This window comes from Haplochromis burtoni, unplaced genomic scaffold (genome assembly GCF_018398535.1).
Source record: "Haplochromis burtoni strain Fernald_Lab_line unplaced genomic scaffold, NCSU_Asbu1 Contig_182, whole genome shotgun sequence".
NCBI classification, from domain to species: domain Eukaryota; kingdom Metazoa; phylum Chordata; class Actinopteri; order Cichliformes; family Cichlidae; genus Haplochromis; species Haplochromis burtoni.
The window spans coordinates 482126-502261 of NW_024582543.1; the positions used below are offsets into that span (position 1 = coordinate 482126).

A 20136-nucleotide genomic window follows, 5' to 3' on the forward strand; every position below is an offset into this window, starting at 1 on the left:
AGTGGGAAGGAAAAACTCCCTTTTACCAGGAAGAAGCCTCGAGCAAGGAAATGAGTAATGAAAAGAGGTGAGTGGAGGAGTGCTCAGTGCATCACAGTGTATTGCAGGGTTCCCTGCAGCAGTCTCAGCCTATAGCAGCATAACCAAGAAATGGTTCAGCCTCAAAGAGAAAATCCTTCATGTGGACACTTTATATTAACCCTGTATAGTATTTATCTTGTGAATCATCTGGCATTCAGTTCCACTAAAATATTAAAAGCAGTGTGGGAAAAAAGTGTTTAATGTTTATTTGCAGTAACAGCTTTGCACAGTGCACATGTTTACCACTGAGTGGCACTGATGGGTAAGTTGTAGATTCAAGTGAACTACCAAAAGAAGTCAAGGAAAAAAAGAAGAAAAAATAAAACAAGGAAAAGTATGAGTGAAAACAAATACCTGGACAAAGCTGTGGAGTCAGTCAGAGAAACACTCTGAGAAGAGAGGAAGCACCTATGCGTGAGAGTTTTGTTTTGCTGTGCAAACTCTTAGCAAAGTTTTCTACAAGTGTGATGTGAGTGGGAGTCAAAGACTCAGTCCCACAAGCCTCACTCCTCCTCTGCCACCACACATCTGCTCCTGAGGAGATGGGACCCTGATCAGGAGGAGAGCTCTCTTCATCCCTCAGTCTGTATGGCTGAAACCTCCAGAGCGCTGTAAGGAGAGGAGCCACCAGGAAAAGAAAAATCCTTCATCCTGAGACAATATTTATGTTTACCATCTCCCAGGCTGATTGCTCTCCCGAATTTGGAGTGATGCCCCAGTGCTGGTGCAGGCGGGTCGTGCTTTGTGTGGAACTGGGTGTACTGGTGGCAGTCCTGGCGGCTGGCAGCACAGCTCAGCTATTTGAGAGGAGACAAGCCGGGTCATCGTGCTATGGAGGATTTGACCTCTACTTTGTTTTGGACAAGTGAGTGCTTTTATTTTTACTTGATCACAGAAGAGATCTGTGTGACTCATCGGTGCTTTTTGAAGGCACAGGTGCACCCATCATTCAAACTGTCATCCAGTGGCAATGATGGGCTGCTAATTGCCTGACAAAAATATGCTAATGTGATGTAACTAGCATGTTTTAGCCTACTGAAATATTAAGGCCTTTATAAAGCTGAAGGTAGGGTCTGGATTCCAAATAGAAACTGAATCGAATGTGACCGTAAGTGACATGCATATAATGCATTTTTAATTTTGAAATGTCACCAGCTTGAGACTTTCTGATCACACCAGTAGAAACCTGAATTAAAAAGAACAGACTCAGTCATCAGATTTGCTAATTTCCTAATGATGTACCTGCCACAACAGTTCAAAACTCCAAGTCATGATATTGCATTTGCATTGTGAGATACAAACTCATTGCTGCTGTGACCTACACCATCAACTTAAAACTGAATGAGTTATCAACTGATTTTCTAGGTGATCAGTAGCTTTGAATCACTGTGCAAACAGCTTAGGAGGTAAAGTGGCCCCTGTTGCCACAATCTGTGTCAGTATGTTTGACGTATGCATTGAAGAAAAAGCACTATATGAATATCTGTGAATGAATGAGTGTGGATTGCAGGGTAAAGAGCATTCAGTGGTTAATAAGATGTATGCTGTATATAAAGGCCAACATGGTGAAAAACACCAATTGGAGTTTCAGAGTCTAAAATAAAGCCTTTAAATGTGTTATTTTGTACAATGTGAAACCCCAAAATATTTCTATTCATATAAAAAATGTTGTTTTTTGTCTTAAATGGCTTAAGTGATATTATAGTACTTATCTTAGAATACTTATTGTTCTCAGCTGCTATTGCGGTATCGTCCCATTTTATTCAAGGAAACAGTCGCGGGTTATAAGAGACTCAAATGCCAAGAGCTCACATAAGGGTTCAATTAAATGTCATGAGGCTAACATGACACTGTTGAACAGGTCAAGTCACATCAGTGTGCTGTTTCATAAATTCTCTCTTAAAAGAGCCGTGCATACATACATCAAAAACACGCATATCGTTTTCTTTTTGCAAATCACCTCAAAGTTGTAAGAACTGACATGAAGTATGTTTACACGGTGACATCTTCATGCATTCATCAGCGGATGATAAACTGCCCTGCAGGGATTCCTGTTTTCCAAAAGCGGCCGCTCTTCGCTGACAGGCGCTGCCCACATCCAGACCCAATTTCATCTCTCTGCGCTTCGGTCTGCAGAACCCTTTCTCCATTAGAGCCAGATGTTCCAAAGATCCCGAGTGTTTGGCTGTCTCTGCACTGCGACTCACATCACAGGATAAATGAAAACATAAGGGAGGAGGTGAAGGGAGAGTGCAGAGAGAGAAAGGGGCCACAAGAAGTTGTGCATATTTGCTCCGCGAGTCTCTTTAATTACAGCCTTCCACTTAGAGAAATCAGCTGGTTGTTTATGTTGGTCTGCACCTGTTGCAAAACCTGGACCCAGGAGGAAGCCATGTAAGGATCAAGTGGAACTATAACTTTGGCTTGGAGTAAAAGTGGGCAATAAAGTCACATAAAAAAGTGAGATTTTTTTTATGAATAATATACCAAGAATAGCATACCAGTCCCATCCAACCTTATTTAGCATAACAACATAGCTGAACAAAGTGCTTTCTAGTTAAAAAAAAAAAAAAAAGAGCAATAAAAAACTAAAACAAACATATACTAAAAGGAAAATAAATAACAGCAAGACATACAAAATGGAAATAAATAGACAATAAAATGTATAAGAAATAAAATGGAAAAAAATGAATAAAAAAATAAGGAGGTTAAAAAATGATTGAAACTGGCAAGACCTCTGGTACTAAACTTAAAATGTCTTGGAGAATATTTATGATTCTAGAAGCTGTTTGAAAATATCAGTTGTTCACACTGATTCCATAATTTGGTGTCCACAACAGCTAAAGCTCAGTTGAGTGGACAGGGGACAAGCGGACAACGGATTGTCCCCACTACAGGTTAAATACCTGGACTCTTAGACAGCTGTTTTAGAACTGAAGAAGCCTTGTGGATGAAAAGTTAAAAACATCTTCACGAGCCAAAAAGAAGTCCAGTCACCTTCTTTTCAAGCACTCAACACCAGTAATTTCCTCTTTTTTCTAAAATATTTTTACACAAAAAGATTCAGGTGATAGCCGATAATCACAATAAGAATACTCTCTAACTAAAACTCCTTTAATAAGTGTCCACAGTGTTCTCCATCACTGCTGCTCACTGTCAGTGAGAATAGACTCCAGTCCTTCTTTCAGCCAGCAAAAGCTATTATATTGTATGCAGTGCAAAGACAATCTTTAATTACATCACATTACAGGGTTATAAGGAGATCTAGACTTTACAGGCAGTTTCCACAATTTCACAGATATTCAGTGTTTCCGTCTTTCAGCTTTTAATGTCACGCTTTTCTTGTCTGTTTTGATGACTCCCTTTTTATTCTTCCTAATTCTGGAAGCGAAGAAGCTAAACAACAGTATAACAGCATTAAGTTGTTCACTATTAGAGTATTTCTAAGTTCTTTCTTAGTCAATTGTGTTGCATGTCTTTTTCAGTCAATTGTGAATTGACTTTTTTGTGCCAAAGCTCCTGTGTGTCACTGAAACCGCTGAATCTTTGTTTCAGGTCTGGCAGTGTGCAGCATTACTGGAATGAGATCTATTACTTTGTCGATCATCTGGCTCACAAGTTTATCAGGTACAGTTACGCACAAGCCGTGACACTATAAGAGTAAAGGGGGGGAAGAGAACATAAAAACATGTAACAATCATCTCCGGTGTTTTTGTTTTCCCAGTCCTCAGCTGCGGATGTCTTTTATTGTATTTTCAACAGAAGGAAGGATTCTCATGCCTCTAACAGAAGACAGGTGGCACATATACTAACACACCTAAATTTAATAATTCTTTTTATTTTGTTGTATCATCCCCTTCTGATCAGTAGTTTTTGTCCCTTTTCACGTGTCAATAATCAGAGATCAGATTCGGGCGGGACTGGAGGAGTTACGTATGGTGCAGCCAGGCGGAGACACCTTCATGCACAGAGGATTTCAAAGGGTAAGTCATCTGTAAAGTCAATGAAAAACGGACCCTACCCAACAGTATGGCATCTGAGCCTTTAAATGAGGCCTTTTTAAAGTTTATAGCCACTGACGCCTCAAAACTTCCCTCTCAGGCCAGCGAGCAAATATACTATGGGACTGGAGATGGTAAGTAGATTTTTTCTTTCTTTTCTTTTTTTTAACACTTAATCATAGTAAAGTCTTTGACCCGAACATTAAAATTAATTTCACTCCTAATTCAGACACGTTAGAATCACTCTATAAGGAAACAATAGAAACACAGCTGCTCTTCACATCACAAATATGTTCAAAATATTTTTCCAACTTAGAGATTGTGCTCTCAAAGATTTTTTTTTCTTTTTAGCATTTTAACAGCTCTTCCTTCTGTGCTGTAGGTTACCGGACAGCCAGTGTCATCATTGCCCTGACGGACGGTGAACTGAGAGAAAATCAGTTTGACCTGGCTCAAAGAGAGGTAGAAGAATCCGTGTGAAAAGAAACTTACTAAAACTTAATTAAGAAGTTTATGAACAATTATTAACTTAAATAGAAATTTAAAGCCTGTTTTAGTACGAAGCACAAGATAATGTAAATACAGCGTACTGCGTATTTCCTTCTCACTATATTGCTCAAAACACTATTAGAACATTAGAGAACCTAAAGTGTGAATGCATGCTGAACTACTGTACAGGGAGTGCAGAATTATTAGGCAAGTTGTATTTTTGAGGACTAATTTTATTATTGAACAACAACCATGTTCTCAATGAACCCAAAAAACTCATTAATATCAAAGCTGAATGTTTTTGGAAGTAGTTTTTAGTTTTAGCTATTTTAGGGGGATATCTGTGTGTGCAGGTGACTATTACTGTGCATAATTATTAGGCAACTTAACAAAAAACAAATATATACCCATTTCAATTATTTATTTTTACCAGTGAAACCAATATAACATCTCCACATTCACAAATATACATTTCTGACATTCAAAAACAAAACAAAAACAAATCAGCGACCAATATAGCCACCTTTCTTTGCAAGGACACTCAAAAGCCTGCCATCCATGGATTCTGTCAGTGTTTTGATCTGTTCACCATCAACATTGCGTGCAGCAGCAACCACAGCCTCCCAGACACTGTTCAGAGAGGTGTACTGTTTTCCCTCCTTGTAAATCTCACATTTGATGATGGACCACAGGTTCTCAATGGGGTTCAGATCAGGTGAACAAGGAGGCCATGTCATTAGTTTTTCTTCTTTTATACCCTTTCTTGCCAGCCACGCTGTGGAGTACTTGGACGCGTGTGATGGAGCATTGTCCTGCATGAAAATCATGTTTTTCTTGAAGGATGCAGACTTCTTCCTGTACCACTGCTTGAAGAAGGTGTCTTCCAGAAACTGGCAGTAGGACTGGGAGTTGAGCTTGACTCCATCCTCAACCCGAAAAGGCCCCACAAGCTCATCTTTGATGATACCAGCCCAAACCAGTACTCCACCTCCACCTTGCTGGCGTCTGAGTCGGACTGGAGCTCTCTGCCCTTTACCAATCCAGCCACGGGCCCATCCATCTGGCCCATCAAGACTCACTCTCATTTCATCAGTCCATAAAACCTTAGAAAAACCAGTCTTGAGATATTTCTTGGCCCAGTCTTGACGTTTCAGCTTGTGTGTCTTGTTCAGTGGTGGTCGTCTTTCAGCCTTTCTTACCTTGGCCATGTCTCTGAGTATTGCACACCTTGTGCTTTTGGGCACTCCAGTGATGTTGCAGCTCTGAAATATGGCCAAACTGGTGGCAAGTGGCATCTTGGCAGCTGCACGCTTGACTTTTCTCAGTTCATGGGCAGTTATTTTGCGCCTTGGTTTTTCCACACGCTTCTTGCGACCCTGTTGACTATTTTGAATGAAACGCTTGATTGTTCGATGATCACGCTTCAGAAGCTTTGCAATTTTGAGACTGCTGCATCCCTCTGCAAGATATCTCACTATTTTTGACTTTTCTGAGCCTGTCAAGTCCTTCTTTTGACCCATTTTGCCAAAGGAAAGGACGTTGCCTAATAATTATGCACACCTGATATAGGGTGTTGATGTCATTAGACCACACCCCTTCTCATTACAGAGATGCACATCACCTAATATGCTTAATTGGTAGTAGGCTTTCGAGCCTATACAGCTTGGAGTAAGACAACATGCATGAAGAGGATGATGTGGACAAAATACTCATTTGCCTAATAATTCTGCACTCCCTGCAGCAATAGCCACAGGTGATGTCACAGTGGCTATGTACATCTTTCATATACTGTCGATAACAGAAACCTCTTGTGCATTACTTCCAGATGTTCCCAGCAGTTGTCAGTGACATGAGAATAACTACAATATAGCTGATGGAGCTTTTAAGTTTCAGCCCAACCAAATTCTAATGTGATTCAGTGAGCGTTCACCATTTCACTGTAGCTTGTTTATTCTGTTTAATGTCTCACTTTCTCTCAGGCTGGCAGAGCACGGCAACTGGGTGCCACTGTGTACTGTGTGGGAGTAAAAGACTTTAATGAAACCCAGGTAAATCTAACAGTTAACCCTTTAAAGCCGGTCGGAGAGGGCGCGCTCTGTTTTGCTTAACTATTTTTAAATCCCAGTAGCACTGCAACCACGTGAGCTAGCGCAATAATTTTTTTTGCATATGAAACCGGAGGAGTTGTACTTACATCTTGTGCCATCAGCTTGTCCTAGGTCACAGTTTCCTTCCACATAAAGCTTTGCAAAAACTTCATAAAAAGCACTTGCAGGAACAAAAACACAATATTCCAGAAACACGCTTTGCTGATCTGATCAGCTGTCTGTAACACTTCCTACGTCCATCAGCACGAACTATCGCGTGTCCATCATGACCTGCCCGAAGCCGGAAGTGACGCCATTTTGCGGAAATGTAGTTTTTTACCATCAGGGCCTAGCGAGCCTGTACTGGTGTTTTTAAAAGTTATGTTTGACTTTATGACTTTCTGTGTCATTTCTTGGATGCTTAAGACTCATATTGCACTGCTGGAAATAGTTTACTTTGATGCATGTGCTGTTTTTTTGCAAATTTGCATTATAATATTTATTTTCGTTTTTCCTGCATTATATAAAAATTGGTGTATTTCAAAAATAAAACTATGAAGACACTCAAACTAAATTTCCTGTGGTGGGAAACTATTTTGTGCAACTTTTTTGTATTTACAGTTTTGAGGGATAAGCCTCTTAAATTTCTCTAACTAGAAATATATGTTAAAAAAAAACAAAAACGATTTTCAATTGTTTTGTAGTTTATTGCACTTTTTTGCAATTTATGTAATTACTATAAATGTACTGCATACATATTATTAAAATTTGGGCTATAATGGTTGTATTGATGTATAGCAACTATGATATGATATAAGCCCTGGTGGACTTGGTTCTATGGTAGGTCTTAAAGGGTTAACAGTTAGAAGATCAATTAATCAGTCAGCTAAAGAACAATTTAACCATGTAGACATATTTCTCCACAGCTTTCAACGATAGCTGACAGCAAGGATCACGTCTTCCCTGTGAATGATGGATTTCAAGCACTGCAAGGCGTCATAGACTCGGTACTAAAACACAATAAGATCGCATTATATCAGTGGAAGGTCCTGCACTAAGTTAAGCTTCTGATATTATTTTCTCTTTCAGATCCTAAAGAGATCATGTATTGAAATCCTAGCTGTCGAGCCCTCCAGCATCTGTGAAGGAGGTGAAGAAACTTGAACTCAAAATACTGTCTCAAAATGCAAAAGCTTGATGTATACATACACCTTTCTACTTACACTTGATCGTTACTTTTGATATATACTCCAAATTATACACAGACAATTACTAAAACCACAGTTTAGCAACCAAACTTGGCACACAGGTACATCTTAGGCCCATAAAAGTTTTCATCATCTATATCAGATATTATGACATTATACTATGACATAACAGTACTGTAGCATCGGTATGGACCAGTAGTCCTACTGAGAGCACTTCCCTCCCTAAAACTCACTCTATAGTATTCCAAATTTACCACAAAGACAAAAGTTGATTAAATGATCAATTTAATCCCACTTCAGAAACCTTCCAGGTGGTGGTGAGTGGAAATGGTTTCCTTCATGCCCGAGATGTACAGAAAGTTCTCTGCAGCTTCTGGATCAACGACACTGTTACTTTGAGTAAGTAGCACTTGCAAAGTTTTTCATTTTAATTCATTCTTAGCTGTAATTTCACCTCTCCCATGCAGACTTTATTTATTTAAACCATCACACCATTATGTTACCCAGCTCTCCAGCCCTCTCATTTTTCATAGAGCTTCATTGCAGCTTTCTCTCTCATTGATTTGTTTTGACTAATTACTAACGTTACTGAGGCAGTGATACATGCTGAGGGCTAAACAGCAGACTGGCAAGACTGGCAACCAGTTGGTGAATGTGATGAGGCTACAGAGCCAAATACTTCTATGAGTAATTGCTAAAGACCAAAACACAAAGCAAAACTAGAGTGAATATAGGCTTACTGATCTTACTTTGTGCCTGTAACTATTTGCTAAAACTTTTGCGAAATCATATTTTGAAGTGTATAATATCTTACACGTGTGAGCTTATTATGGAGCTCTGCCCCAACAAGACTAAAACTCTTCTGTTTATATTCAGTCATTGCTTTGGACAATGAAATCCACCTCCACCCAGTCAGTGTGCACAAACTCAAACAGATGCCTTCTATAACTTCTTCATTAATGCTGTAAAAAGACAAGTGATGAGGGTTATAACTATATCTTGATGCTTGCATCTGGATGTAGCAATGATATGTTTTCAGAAATCCACTTTTTTGGGTTATAACTATACCTAAATGAATAGTTTCTCACTTTGAAATATTCTTTCAAAGACACACTTTGTTGCAGAAAGTCAGACACTCTGATGTATTTAACTATTTCAATCAGGAGAGATCATTTGGCAGTATTAAGCATGCTTATTGAATTCAATAAACAGAATCCATTGCAATTAGAACAGGATTTCCTGAAGTTGAGATGCTGGTGTGATGAAGACGGAGGCTTGGGTGGAGGTCTGAGCGACCAGGCTGAAGTGGTTATGGAGAGAAGGCAGATGCACAAATGAGATCCAAAAGGCAGAAGGACAGAAGAGCACCGAGATATAAAGAAAATGATTGGACTACAGCAATGATGTCAGCATGGAGTTTGACAGTGTGAGAAAGTGGAATTGACGTAAAGAATAGCCGAGCAGTCAAGCACCCAGGAAAGCAGCTAGATGAGGGATTAGAGATTCTCCTTATTGAACTAAAACATAAGCTTCTTAACGTAGAGTGGAGTTAGCTTTGCTCTTTATATAGACTGGAAACAGAGGAAGAAAATGAGTTTGTTTAAAGTTTGCAGGTAACATACTTTTATTGCAGGATAGCATGTTTCTGCTTTTTGCCCCTCAGCACTCAGGGACCCTGCTCTGTAATTTTACACCACCACTTACAGCTGAATAGTCAGGGGGAAGAAATTGGAAACTGGAACCATTTTTTATCTTAATTTTTTATTTAGCATGTTTTGAAACTAGTGATTGATGATTGAGGAGATAAAATTATTAGGAAAATGTTTACTGGGGCTAAAAAGCAAATGAGCAATACAATCATTTACCTGTCGAGAGTTGTCAGTGGTCTCTGATACCCAGAGGGGTCTGGTTATTAGGATTAATACAGAGTCAAGGACCTTCTGCAAATACTTCACTTTCCAGAGCTGGGAGTAACAGCCATCTTTTATATACAGTTCGTGGTTGGTGTTTGCAGAAAGAAAAATGTGTGAATCGGTTCAGCCAACAATTATCCTTTAAATGATCAGCAGAATGTATTATTTAGGGATTGCCCTCAGCATTTTCTTCATTGTGCTAAATTTACTTTGGCCAGCATGGGAGTACGATGGGTGGGGGACAGCAGCTCTTTGTTGGCGATGTAAATCCTCGCCCTCATGAAAAGCCATCAGCGCACTCTTCCTCTCCTTTTAATCAGCTGGTATAGCGCTTTACGCATCTCAGATGTCTAAAGGGGAATGTGGATCTCATCAGAGACGAGCACTGTCTTTGCACACTCCAGACACTCGCTCAGCCAGGGTAAATAAACCACAGCCCTCCCTCATTTGCTTCATTTTCCATAAGAGCAGGAAGTCCAGGAATTCAAAAAAAAGAAGATATTTTGAGGTTTGAATCTCCTAAAGTTACAGGACTGCAAGAGGAAAGTGAAGTAAATTTTTCCTTTGCATCACTCACAGCTTTCTCTTTCATCATGGATACCCACGTAACGTGTAGTTTACTTTGCTGTGTGCAGTGCTAAATATAAATTTTCACATTATTTCATTTTGCACAGTGAAAAGACCTTTGGTGGTGAGAGATACCTACCTTTTGTGCCCAGCTCCTGTTCTGGAAAAACAGGGAACGTAAGTAATCACTGCTGCTGCAGGAAACTTTAATGAGCTTCATTACTTCTTATCAAAGTGTAAGCAGTATACACAGCTTGACAGCTTGACAGCATGAAAGCGTTTTCATCTGTATCGTTATTTATAATTGCAGTAAACATCTATGAGCACTAAGTATGCAAACCGAGTCCTAGTTACGCTCTTACCTTTTCTACAGGTCTGCCACTCTCCACGTCAGCATGAATAATGGCCTGAGCTTCATCTCAAGCTCTGTCACAATCACTGCAGTAGCTTGTGTAAGTATAATGGAAACCAGGAGGGGACAAAAACAATCCCCACACATTACCTCATGGCTAAAAGTATGTGAAGAACTTTATTGACTTAGAAGGAGAATTTGCACATAATGACATAACGTCACAGAAATTTGTCATCTCGCACGCACATTATGCAGGTTAAACCGCTCGACCCACTGCCACAGTGTTCTGCAGTTCATTAGTGGATGAATATAAATAGTGTATCTATGAGCAACATATCCTCAATATGTCATTTTGTTTGTAGTCTAACGGGACCTTTGTGGCCATCGCGCTTCTGATCCTGCTGCTCCTGTTGACCATCGCTCTGCTGTGGTGGTTTTGGCCTCTCTGCTGCACCGTGGTATGATCATGAAAAACTTACATCCCAACTAAATTAGCGATGCTTATTTTCACAATTACATGATTCCTGTTGTTGCTCTTTGGTGCGATAACAAAAATCAGGCACTGTCTTTTTGGTTTGCAGGTCATCCATGAGGCACCTCCACCAGTAATAGAGGACATTTCTGTAAGTGGAGTGTTTCTTTTTTCTATTCTTTTTTTTAAAGTTCCTTCCTAAATTTCCCTTTCTTAGAAATAACGTATGCCTATTTTTTTTCTTTAGGATGATGAAGATGGTTTTCCAAAGAAGAGGTGGCCCACGGTAGATGCGTCATACTACGGAGGCCGTGGAGTCGGGGGTATCAAGAGAATGGAGGTAATCCAGAAAGCAAACTGTAAATAGATCAGTACTGCATATGTATAATAACTATGGTGCATATTTCCCATTAACAACAAGTATCGACCAGTTGCTCATGCTGGCTAATAGAAATCAAATTCTTGGCTGTACAGTTTAAATTAATCAACCAGCCAAAAAATGTGATTTTCTTTGTTTTCTTTTATTTAACTGAATTATCTCCAGGATTAAACTCTATTTAATGCGATTAAACTCTATCATGGAGCTATGTCCTAATGGGGATTGTTGAGAGGAGATTTAGGATCCAAAAGTGTGGGAAGCAGAAGAACGAATGTTTAACGAAGGCTGATCCGTTTCATTGTAGCTTATGCCAGAATCCAAAATAAACAGTCCAAAAGGAGGATACAAAGAGGAATATGAGGAATACTAAAGAATCTAAGGAGTGCAGCCAGAGGTCTGTACTGCAGAGCAGGATCTGGGCTTATCTCTGTAATTGTTAACCCTGGGTTTTCTGGACTACAAATACAGATCACTTCTTTATTGGGTTGTATCACCATGGTAACTGTAGAAGCACCATGAAGTCACGACCTACTGACCAATCCATTCTCTGGAAAATAGCATCAGTATTCCTGGAAGAGCCCTCACACCCTCTGTTTTTCAGTAGCATTTAAAGTTTCAAATCTGACTCATTGACTTTCCTTGTTGGTTGCAAAGAATTGTTTCTGTTTATAAGCATTATTATATAATACAGGACATCTGTTTGCATTTGTGGATTTTAAGTCAAACTGCCATCATTTAGCATAAACGGGGCTGCAGCTGAAAGAATTGAAACTTGAACTGTCTTACACGCATTAATGGAACAAAAATTCTAATCCATCTCATTCTCCTGTGTCTTAATGATAGTATTGTGATGTTGATAAGTCTGTCAACCTACACAGTTGATATTTTTGCCAGGCTTCAAATAGAGTGACTTTATTAATATAGTAGGTCTTCTCCAGCCTTACAGTCCAAAATGTTTAAAGGCCTCACACGTTCATGCAGCACTTTTATTACCAAAATACTGAACAGTGCTTTTCCTCCAATACACATCCACACCTGTAGCAGCTGTGTTATATTCAGTCTGTATTGTATGTTTAACATCGTCATATTTTTCTAATATTATAGTTTCATTTTCACTGGTAAAATCAGCTGCTTGTCACGCTGTACACTACACTGTTTGTGATTAGTCAGATGCTCCTTTAATGTGTACCATTTGGTTAAATTAACAAGCTGATAATCAGCTTCCTGTGACCGCTCATCCTGAGTGCCGACATTAGGGTAAGCAAACAGAAGAAGATGGAAAAATATTGTTTCTTCACAGTATGAGGGCAATATGTAGATGCACGCATAAACAAAGGGCTGACTGGGGTTAGACGCAGGAGGAGAATGAGGTGGAAACAAAGAGGGAACCAGGAAGTCATACAGGAAGCAAAATTAACACAGAAAACAAAAAAAACTCACGTTGAAAGTAAAACAGGACCAAAAAAAACAAAAAAACAGACAAGAATACTAAGACTTAACAAGGCAACACAGAGGGGCATGAGAACATGAAAATATGAAAGCACTCGGGCGACTATTACAACTAATACAACTAATACTACTATGTCGGTCAAAAACCCTGTGACTATATACTTATATAGTTACCAGTCTGCTTGTGTGCTAGATTGCATGCTATTTGAGTTTTTAAGTTGCTTGGCAACTTAAAAACATCGGGCTCTTGTTGAATCTTACACAAGTGAAAATGAAATTAAAATGTTCCAATGTGATTGTACATTTTATTTGGTGCTGCTGACTAGGGCTGGGCCATATCATACCGTTCACGGTAATACCGGTGTAATGTTGGGCAACGATAAGAAAATGAAATATCGCTATAGAATATGGGTAAAACGCGCATGCGCAGTGCCTTTGTTTACATACGCACATGGCGGCGACGCAGAATGAGAAGAGCGAAAGTGGATCGTTGAATGAAACGGATGAACCAGAATTGGTTTGTAAAAATGCTGCAGCTTCAGTGGTGTGGAACTGGTTTAGCTTTCGTCCGTCAGATACACAACAAAGCACTATTTTTGGTAGAGCATGCTAGCGGGCCGTCGTTATTACCATGTTTTTTGGAAAATACGGCACACCTAAAATCAATCCTTTGATTTTTCTGAAAATCGACAGTGCCCCTTATAATCCTGTGTGCCTTATGTATGAAATCTGGTTGTGTTTACTGACCTCGAAACAATTTTATGTGGTACACGGCGCTCGAAAATCTGTCAAATGTTTTAGTACGACTTTGCTAAGCTACGAAGCCGCACCGCTTGATGGATTGTCGGAGCATCGTAGGCAGGAGCCTCGCGGAGTGATACGTACTGCGTTTCAACATAATATTACCGTATTGTATGTGTATAACCTCTTTTTAAGTTTTGTGGATATTATACATGGTTATGCTGAGGATATGTCGGACAATTTCCACTGGAAATGCCTTTTGGTTTAACTGTCAGCAAGGAATTTGCATTTGCACTGCAAAATTTTTATATAACTTTAATACACAAAAAACAGCTGCTTGTTTAAGTGAAAATACATTGATGTTTGTTTGTTTTTTGCACGTTGAGGAGTTGTAAAGTATTTTGTCTACTTTCAATTATATCGTCAGTTATATCGTTATCGCAAATTTTCAAATGTATATCGTGATAAATATTTTTGGTCATATCGCCCTGCTCTACTGCTGACTGGTTTCAGCCTCACTGATATACACGTGGCAAGCTTCACTCCGGCATTCAGCTGAAAGTGAATGCTCAAAGACGGGAATGAGATCAAACAGTAGTACAGCAAGCATACACAAGAAAACAGGAAGCAAGTCAGCCTTTGAAAGAGATGAGTATGCGACTCTGTGCTGGACGGCACTGAGTCACTTTGTTGTCGTGATTAGCTCTGAGAAACAGAAAGAGTTAAGATGAGGCCCTGTGCACAATAAACTGCGAAGTCGGCATAAGTGCTCCAAAGAGTGGAGCAGTTTGGTTCATGGTGTTGAGATAAGAGCAAGCAAGCTGTTCCCAGTGTACGCTGAAATGTGAGAGGAGGAGGAGGAAGACAACAGAATCTTCAGACCAGAGAGGACCAGATGTGTGCGTGGTTTGGGAGGATAAGGTCAAGGAGACAGTTGTCACCCAGTCAGTGTGAAGTTTTGGGTTGTTTTTTTTTAACAGACTGGTTGTGAAGTCTGAAGAGTCTTTGCTGTGAACACTTCCAAAACCAGCTACGGAAAGTATGCACAGCTTCATTTATGTGCCTTTTCTGCCAAGTTAAAGCCTTGGTGGCTTGTCTGGTGCAGCTGAAAGGGAGTGAATTTGAGTAATCAACGTTCAAGGCTGCTTTGACAGAAATGCTTTCACTCTTACTGTGCCGGGTTCCTTTTTTAGCTTTATTGGTGACTCTGAGAATCGAGATATTTGCGTTAGAGAAAAACTCAGTTGGGCTCTTGTTGAATCTTAAGATTTCTTAGTGAATATGGTTTGAGACTTAATGCTCTATATCCTCTTGAAGGTTTAGAAATAAAACCTAAATGTAAAACTTGTGTCGCAAATTGAAACTATTCAAGTCAGAGCCAAAGGAGCTACTTTTGTGTGTGTGTGTTTTGAGATCTTGTGGACTTCAGTGGACTGGCTTTAATTAAAACCCACACAGGAATGCTTCAAAACATGTTAACGTACAACGAAAGAGATTTTTTTGTTTCTTTGAGTAAAAGGAAATGCGGCACATTGTGTCAAACACAAACCTCATTTACAGCAGTCACATTCAGGCACCCTGACACACGTGCAGAGGCAGTGGTAAAACTAGAACCCACTGGATGTGATTTTATTGGCTCAGATCTTGTCAGTTCTCCAGAATCACAACTTTGGTCCAACTTTTCACTTTTTTCTGGCTTCATATTTTTCCTCTTGGACTCTACTAGAGAAGCTTTGCATGACTGATGACAAAATCCTTATTTATCTTCTATCACCCCTTCATCCATTCTCTGTCTGAGTTGTGGAGCTTTTTTACCACCGTTGGAGACCACTGGAGGCTCCATACTAACGTGGCTGTCTGAAACACAAAGCTTTTCTTTCTTTTCAGGTTCGATGGGGAGATAAAGGATCGACTGAAGAAGGAGCCAAACTGGAAAAGGCTAAAAACGCTCGCGTTGTGATGCCCGCGCAGGAGTACGATCCTGCTCCACTGCGGCATTACTACAACTCACACAAATCTTCCCAACCCCACAAGTGGTACTCGCCCATCAAGGTGCTCCAGTATTTCACTTTTCATGTCCATCTGTTTGGCAGTTTGTTCATGGCCCTTCTGTGCACTGTGTTCTACAGTAGACTTGCTTGCCATAAATAAAACGTGCTATTTTGGTCTAATACACTCTCCCGACAGAGATTCTTAATATCAAGAGTTACACTTTCTGGTTAAATAAGAGTTAAATAAATCCAAAGTATTACTGTAGCTTTCCTGTTTTGAAAAAAAATTTCATCTCAGCTCTACTTGCTGGCTTTTCCCAGAGTTTTAAATCTCATGGCCATGACACAGAAATGTATTACTGCCATAAAATGTATTCTAAGGCATGGATCACATATGTAATATATAGATAATAGTGTTTCCAGATGCTCTTCTTTGACATGTAGGACCCTTCCTTACATATGTCTTCCAACACAGAAAAAAATACTTTATGTATGACCAGGAAACAGTTAATACAATTGGTTTCCTCACATATTAGTCAGCTGGATGGATGGTAATAGGAACCAGACATGCACTGAGCTAACCCCTGAATATGGAATTTGTTGAGCGGGTGTTATTTCAAACAAAATACATTCTTTGTTTATCTGTCTCTTTGTCATATTAAAGCCTCCTGAGATAAATCTGGAGCAAAAGTGCTCCAGAGGCAGGCTGGCAATTAACTGTGGATAAGGGATTGTTGGTATTTTTATTTATTTATGCTGTTTTGTTTTTTTTATTCGTCCTCCTTTAGGGCAAACTGGATGCTCTGTGTGTATTTCTGAGAAAAGGCTACGACAGAGTGTCTGTAATGCGACCTTATCCCGGAGACAAGGTGAGGCATGAGAAAATAAAAGGTAACATTTTAACCTCCTCTGCAAGGTAACACAACTGGATATTTCACGCTTGTAAGATGAGCACACGTTGAAATAATAAAAGGATTGCGAACCAGCTATTTCAGCTTGTGGCAGGAAGACATTTAAGAGTCTGAATTTATTATCTTTGGAAAATAGGAATGTTTGAAGTTCAGGATCAAACAAGGAAAAAAAGAAAAGTGGAGTGGATGGAAAATAACCTTGAATCTTATCTGCATGACATTAACTTCACTTATCCAATAAACTAAACATTTTAAGTCAAAGCCGCTTCAAATCACAGGAGTATTTACTTCAAGGAAACCCTCAAGTGGCACAGCGAGTAGACAAAAGTGAAAACAACTGCAGCATTGTCTGGAGCATTGCTTTCATCATCTGCAGAAATCATTAAGAGTAGATGTTGCCTGCCTTCCTAAACTCCCAGCGTCAGCACGGCTGGCCTGTCAGGAATGCTGTTTTCTTCCACAGCACAAAGTAATGGTGGAATTTTCTCTTTCCATCTGAGAGCTGTATCTCTCCAAACCTGCTAACTGCTGTGCCACAGGAGATGTTGGACTTTTCTTGTCTTAATTGCCCTTTTTCTTCATCTCTCTCACTGTACAGTTGAAGTACTTAACAAAAGCAAACTTCTGTATTGAGCCGTGAACACTTCCTGTGCTCTAATTACAGGGCAGGTGCATAAACTTCACCCGGAGTAAATCCTATCCTGCTCCTCGCTACCCCATCTACAAACACCCCGCCACACCTGTCTACACTTTGCCCCACAGCTACCAGCGCCGTCTGTCGGAGGGCAACGAGCTCTCCCACTTGCCCCCCTCTCCAACTTCAACCCTTCCTCCTCTGCCATCCACTCCTCCGCCATCCTCCTCCAGCTCGCCCATGTACACGCCACCTCCAAACAGAGCCCTGCCCTCAACCAGCAACAGCTCTCTCTCTGCTCCTCCGTCTCCTACCGGCTCTCTGCCGCCTCCACCTCAGGGTCCACCTCCGTGTAGAGCACCACCTCCATCGCGGCCCCCTCCACGCCCCAATCATGACAACCACTGATAACTAAGAACTGAAATACTGGAGGATCCCAGCTCCAAACGGGAACCTAAAAAAGGGCTTTTCACTGTGTCTTTTCACCTGGTGATCACCCACTCATGGCCCACACCTGCCATGATATGAACTGTGACTTTGTTTTTTTAAGTTTAAAAAGTGAAATTTTTTGGTGTAAATGAGCACAGCTTTGGCTAATGGAGTTAGCATTCATTTCTTTTTTTTAAAGAAGTTTTGCTCTTCAAATCAGATAATTTGGTCAAACATTTCAAATTACCAATGAAAATTGTAACCTTTGTCTTTAAACTGTCACGAGTTTGAACAGCAGAAAACCCAGTGCTTCATCAAAGGTATCATGTGTTTTATACATGAGAGTTGGTCCAGGAAGCAATATTTTGTGAATGAATGTTCTTTGAATCACAAAAACATACATGTACACACATTGTATTTAATGGAAGTTGATTGTTTTTAATACTATGAGTATTTTTGAGGTTTTTTGGGTTAATTTTTTTTAAAGTAAGCAGAGCTGGGCAAGCTGTTTTGCTACAAGTGTTTATGCTAAGCTAAGCTAACTGCACCCTAGCTTCACATTCATCGTACAGGCACGAGAGTGGCTTTGATATCCTCACCTAGCTTTTGGCAAGAAAACAAATAAGCATATTTACCACAGTTAAGATTTACACATTGCTGACACAAACATTGTTTGCTGCAGAGAAACTGGTCCACTCGCCTCATCAGTGTGGAAATAAATTCTTTCGCAGACCGGAGATGTTCGAGTATTCAGACACTGAGTTTGGCAGCGTGTGACGCTGTTTAAGTTCTGTCACAAATGTGACCTCTGGAAAGTCACTGTGCGACTGATTCAGCTGGCAGAACGGCAGACTCAGATTTATGTTACGTCTGATTTGTTCACACCACTATGATGTGCAATAAATCATTTTAAAGATAACTTTCCTTTCCTTCTTTTGCCCCGTGTCAGAGATTTTTATCAGAAATTTGTACACTACAGGCACCTCTGCAAATGTTTCCATTCATTTTGAATGAATAAACTCCTCTCAAGTGTGTAGTAGATGTGTGTAATGTTCAGTATCACCACGTAACCCGATAAATGTGTGCATAAACAGTTAAGCCTAAACAGATTTTGGCTTGTCACAGTGGAGAGAAGACAGCTACTAGTATCATAGCATATATATATTAAAAGAAAGTCATCTTATGAATCACTTGTTATGACTCAGCAAGATCCCCAAATCCACACCTGAAATATGTGCCTTCAAAACTACCTGTATATTACATGCAATTTTATTAGGGACACTCGAATAAAAAACAAAAATGAATTAAAAAGGACAAAACTATACTCATTTGCTCGGGACTGCAAGACTGAAAAAGTGGAAAAGATCAAAATAAGGTTTCTTTTCTGAGTGGCTCCATGAGCTTTGAAGCGGAGGAAGTGAGCTGCCTGAAGTGATTCTTAATCCTTGTAAAAAAAAGAAAGAAAAGAAAAGAAAAGAAAAGAAAATGCCCAATTTTTCCATGTATGGAAGTCAGCGGGAATGGGGAAGTAAAAGAGGCAGATGGACTTTACTGCTGTGCTTCAGTGGCAAAACACCTACAGCTGAAATGTGGACATATACATACATGCATATATAAGTTACTGAAAGGATTTATAATAAACTACAAAACCAGAACATATAATCACAACCACTTTATTAGGGTACAGCTTGCTAGTACTGGGTTGGACCCCCATTAATTCTTTCTGGCATAGATTCACAAGCTGCTGGAAACACTCCTCATGATTTTGGTCCATATTGACACGATAGCATCACACGGCTTGTTGACTGCACATCCACCCTATTGGAAGAAGCCATCAGAAGATGGATATACTGTGATCATAAAGGGATGGAGTCAGCAGCATTACTCAAAAAGGCTGTGGCGTTTTAAATATGCCTGATTTTTACTACGGTCCCCAACGTGGTCCAAGAAAATATTACCAACACCATCACATCACCACCACCAGCTTGAAGTAATGATACAGGCAGGATGCATGGATGCATTGATGCACGCGTTCATTGTCATTTACATAAACCTCTAACCCTACCATATGAATGTTGCAGAAGAAATGAAGACTCGTCAGGGTGGCAACATTTTGCTGTCCAATTTTGGTGAATTTTTGTGGTTAGGGTGAACTGTATAGTCTCAGTTTCCTGTTCTTAGTTGACAGGAGTGGCACGCAGTGTGTCATATTCAGAGGTGCTCTTCTGCATACCTTGATTCTAAAGTGATTATTTGAGTTATAGTGGCAGGGAACTGCTAGATATTTAGTCTTTTTTGGACTGTTCTCTGTAAACCCTAGAGATGGTTGTGTGGGAAAATCCCAGCAGATCAGCACTTTCTGAAATACTCAGACCAGCCTGTCTGGAACCAACAACCATGCCACGTTCAAAGTCACTTACATCACTCTGCTC

General features: G+C 40.0%; 1 protein-coding gene across 1 annotated transcript; it reads left to right on the forward strand.

Moving 5' to 3' along the window:
- Positions 1 to 415: 415 nt before the first annotated feature.
- Positions 416 to 18736, forward strand: LOC102295999 (anthrax toxin receptor 1). Its single transcript, XM_005934628.3, has 18 exons — positions 416 to 946; positions 3637 to 3708; positions 3806 to 3877; positions 3983 to 4064; positions 4183 to 4216; positions 4465 to 4544; positions 6551 to 6619; positions 7585 to 7665; positions 7748 to 7808; positions 8167 to 8265; positions 10454 to 10523; positions 10720 to 10798; positions 11061 to 11156; positions 11280 to 11321; positions 11418 to 11510; positions 15627 to 15791; positions 16519 to 16599; positions 17306 to 18736. Exons 1-18 carry the CDS (start codon positions 747 to 749, stop codon positions 17681 to 17683), a joined length of 1854 nt encoding a protein of 617 aa, XP_005934690.1. The 5' UTR covers positions 416 to 746; the 3' UTR covers positions 17684 to 18736.
- The last annotated feature ends 1400 nt before the right edge of the window (positions 18737 to 20136 follow it).

Coding starts and splice junctions, on each gene's coding strand:
- LOC102295999 (XM_005934628.3), top strand. CDS start 747: ATGTTTACCATCTCCCAGGCTGATTGCTCTCCCGAATTTGGAGTGATG. Junction 10,799..11,060: donor CAATCACTGCAGTAGCTTGT/GTAAGTATAATG, acceptor TTTTGTTTGTAG/TCTAACGGGACCTTTGTGGC. Junction 16,600..17,305: donor GACCTTATCCCGGAGACAAG/GTGAGGCATGAG, acceptor CTCTAATTACAG/GGCAGGTGCATAAACTTCAC.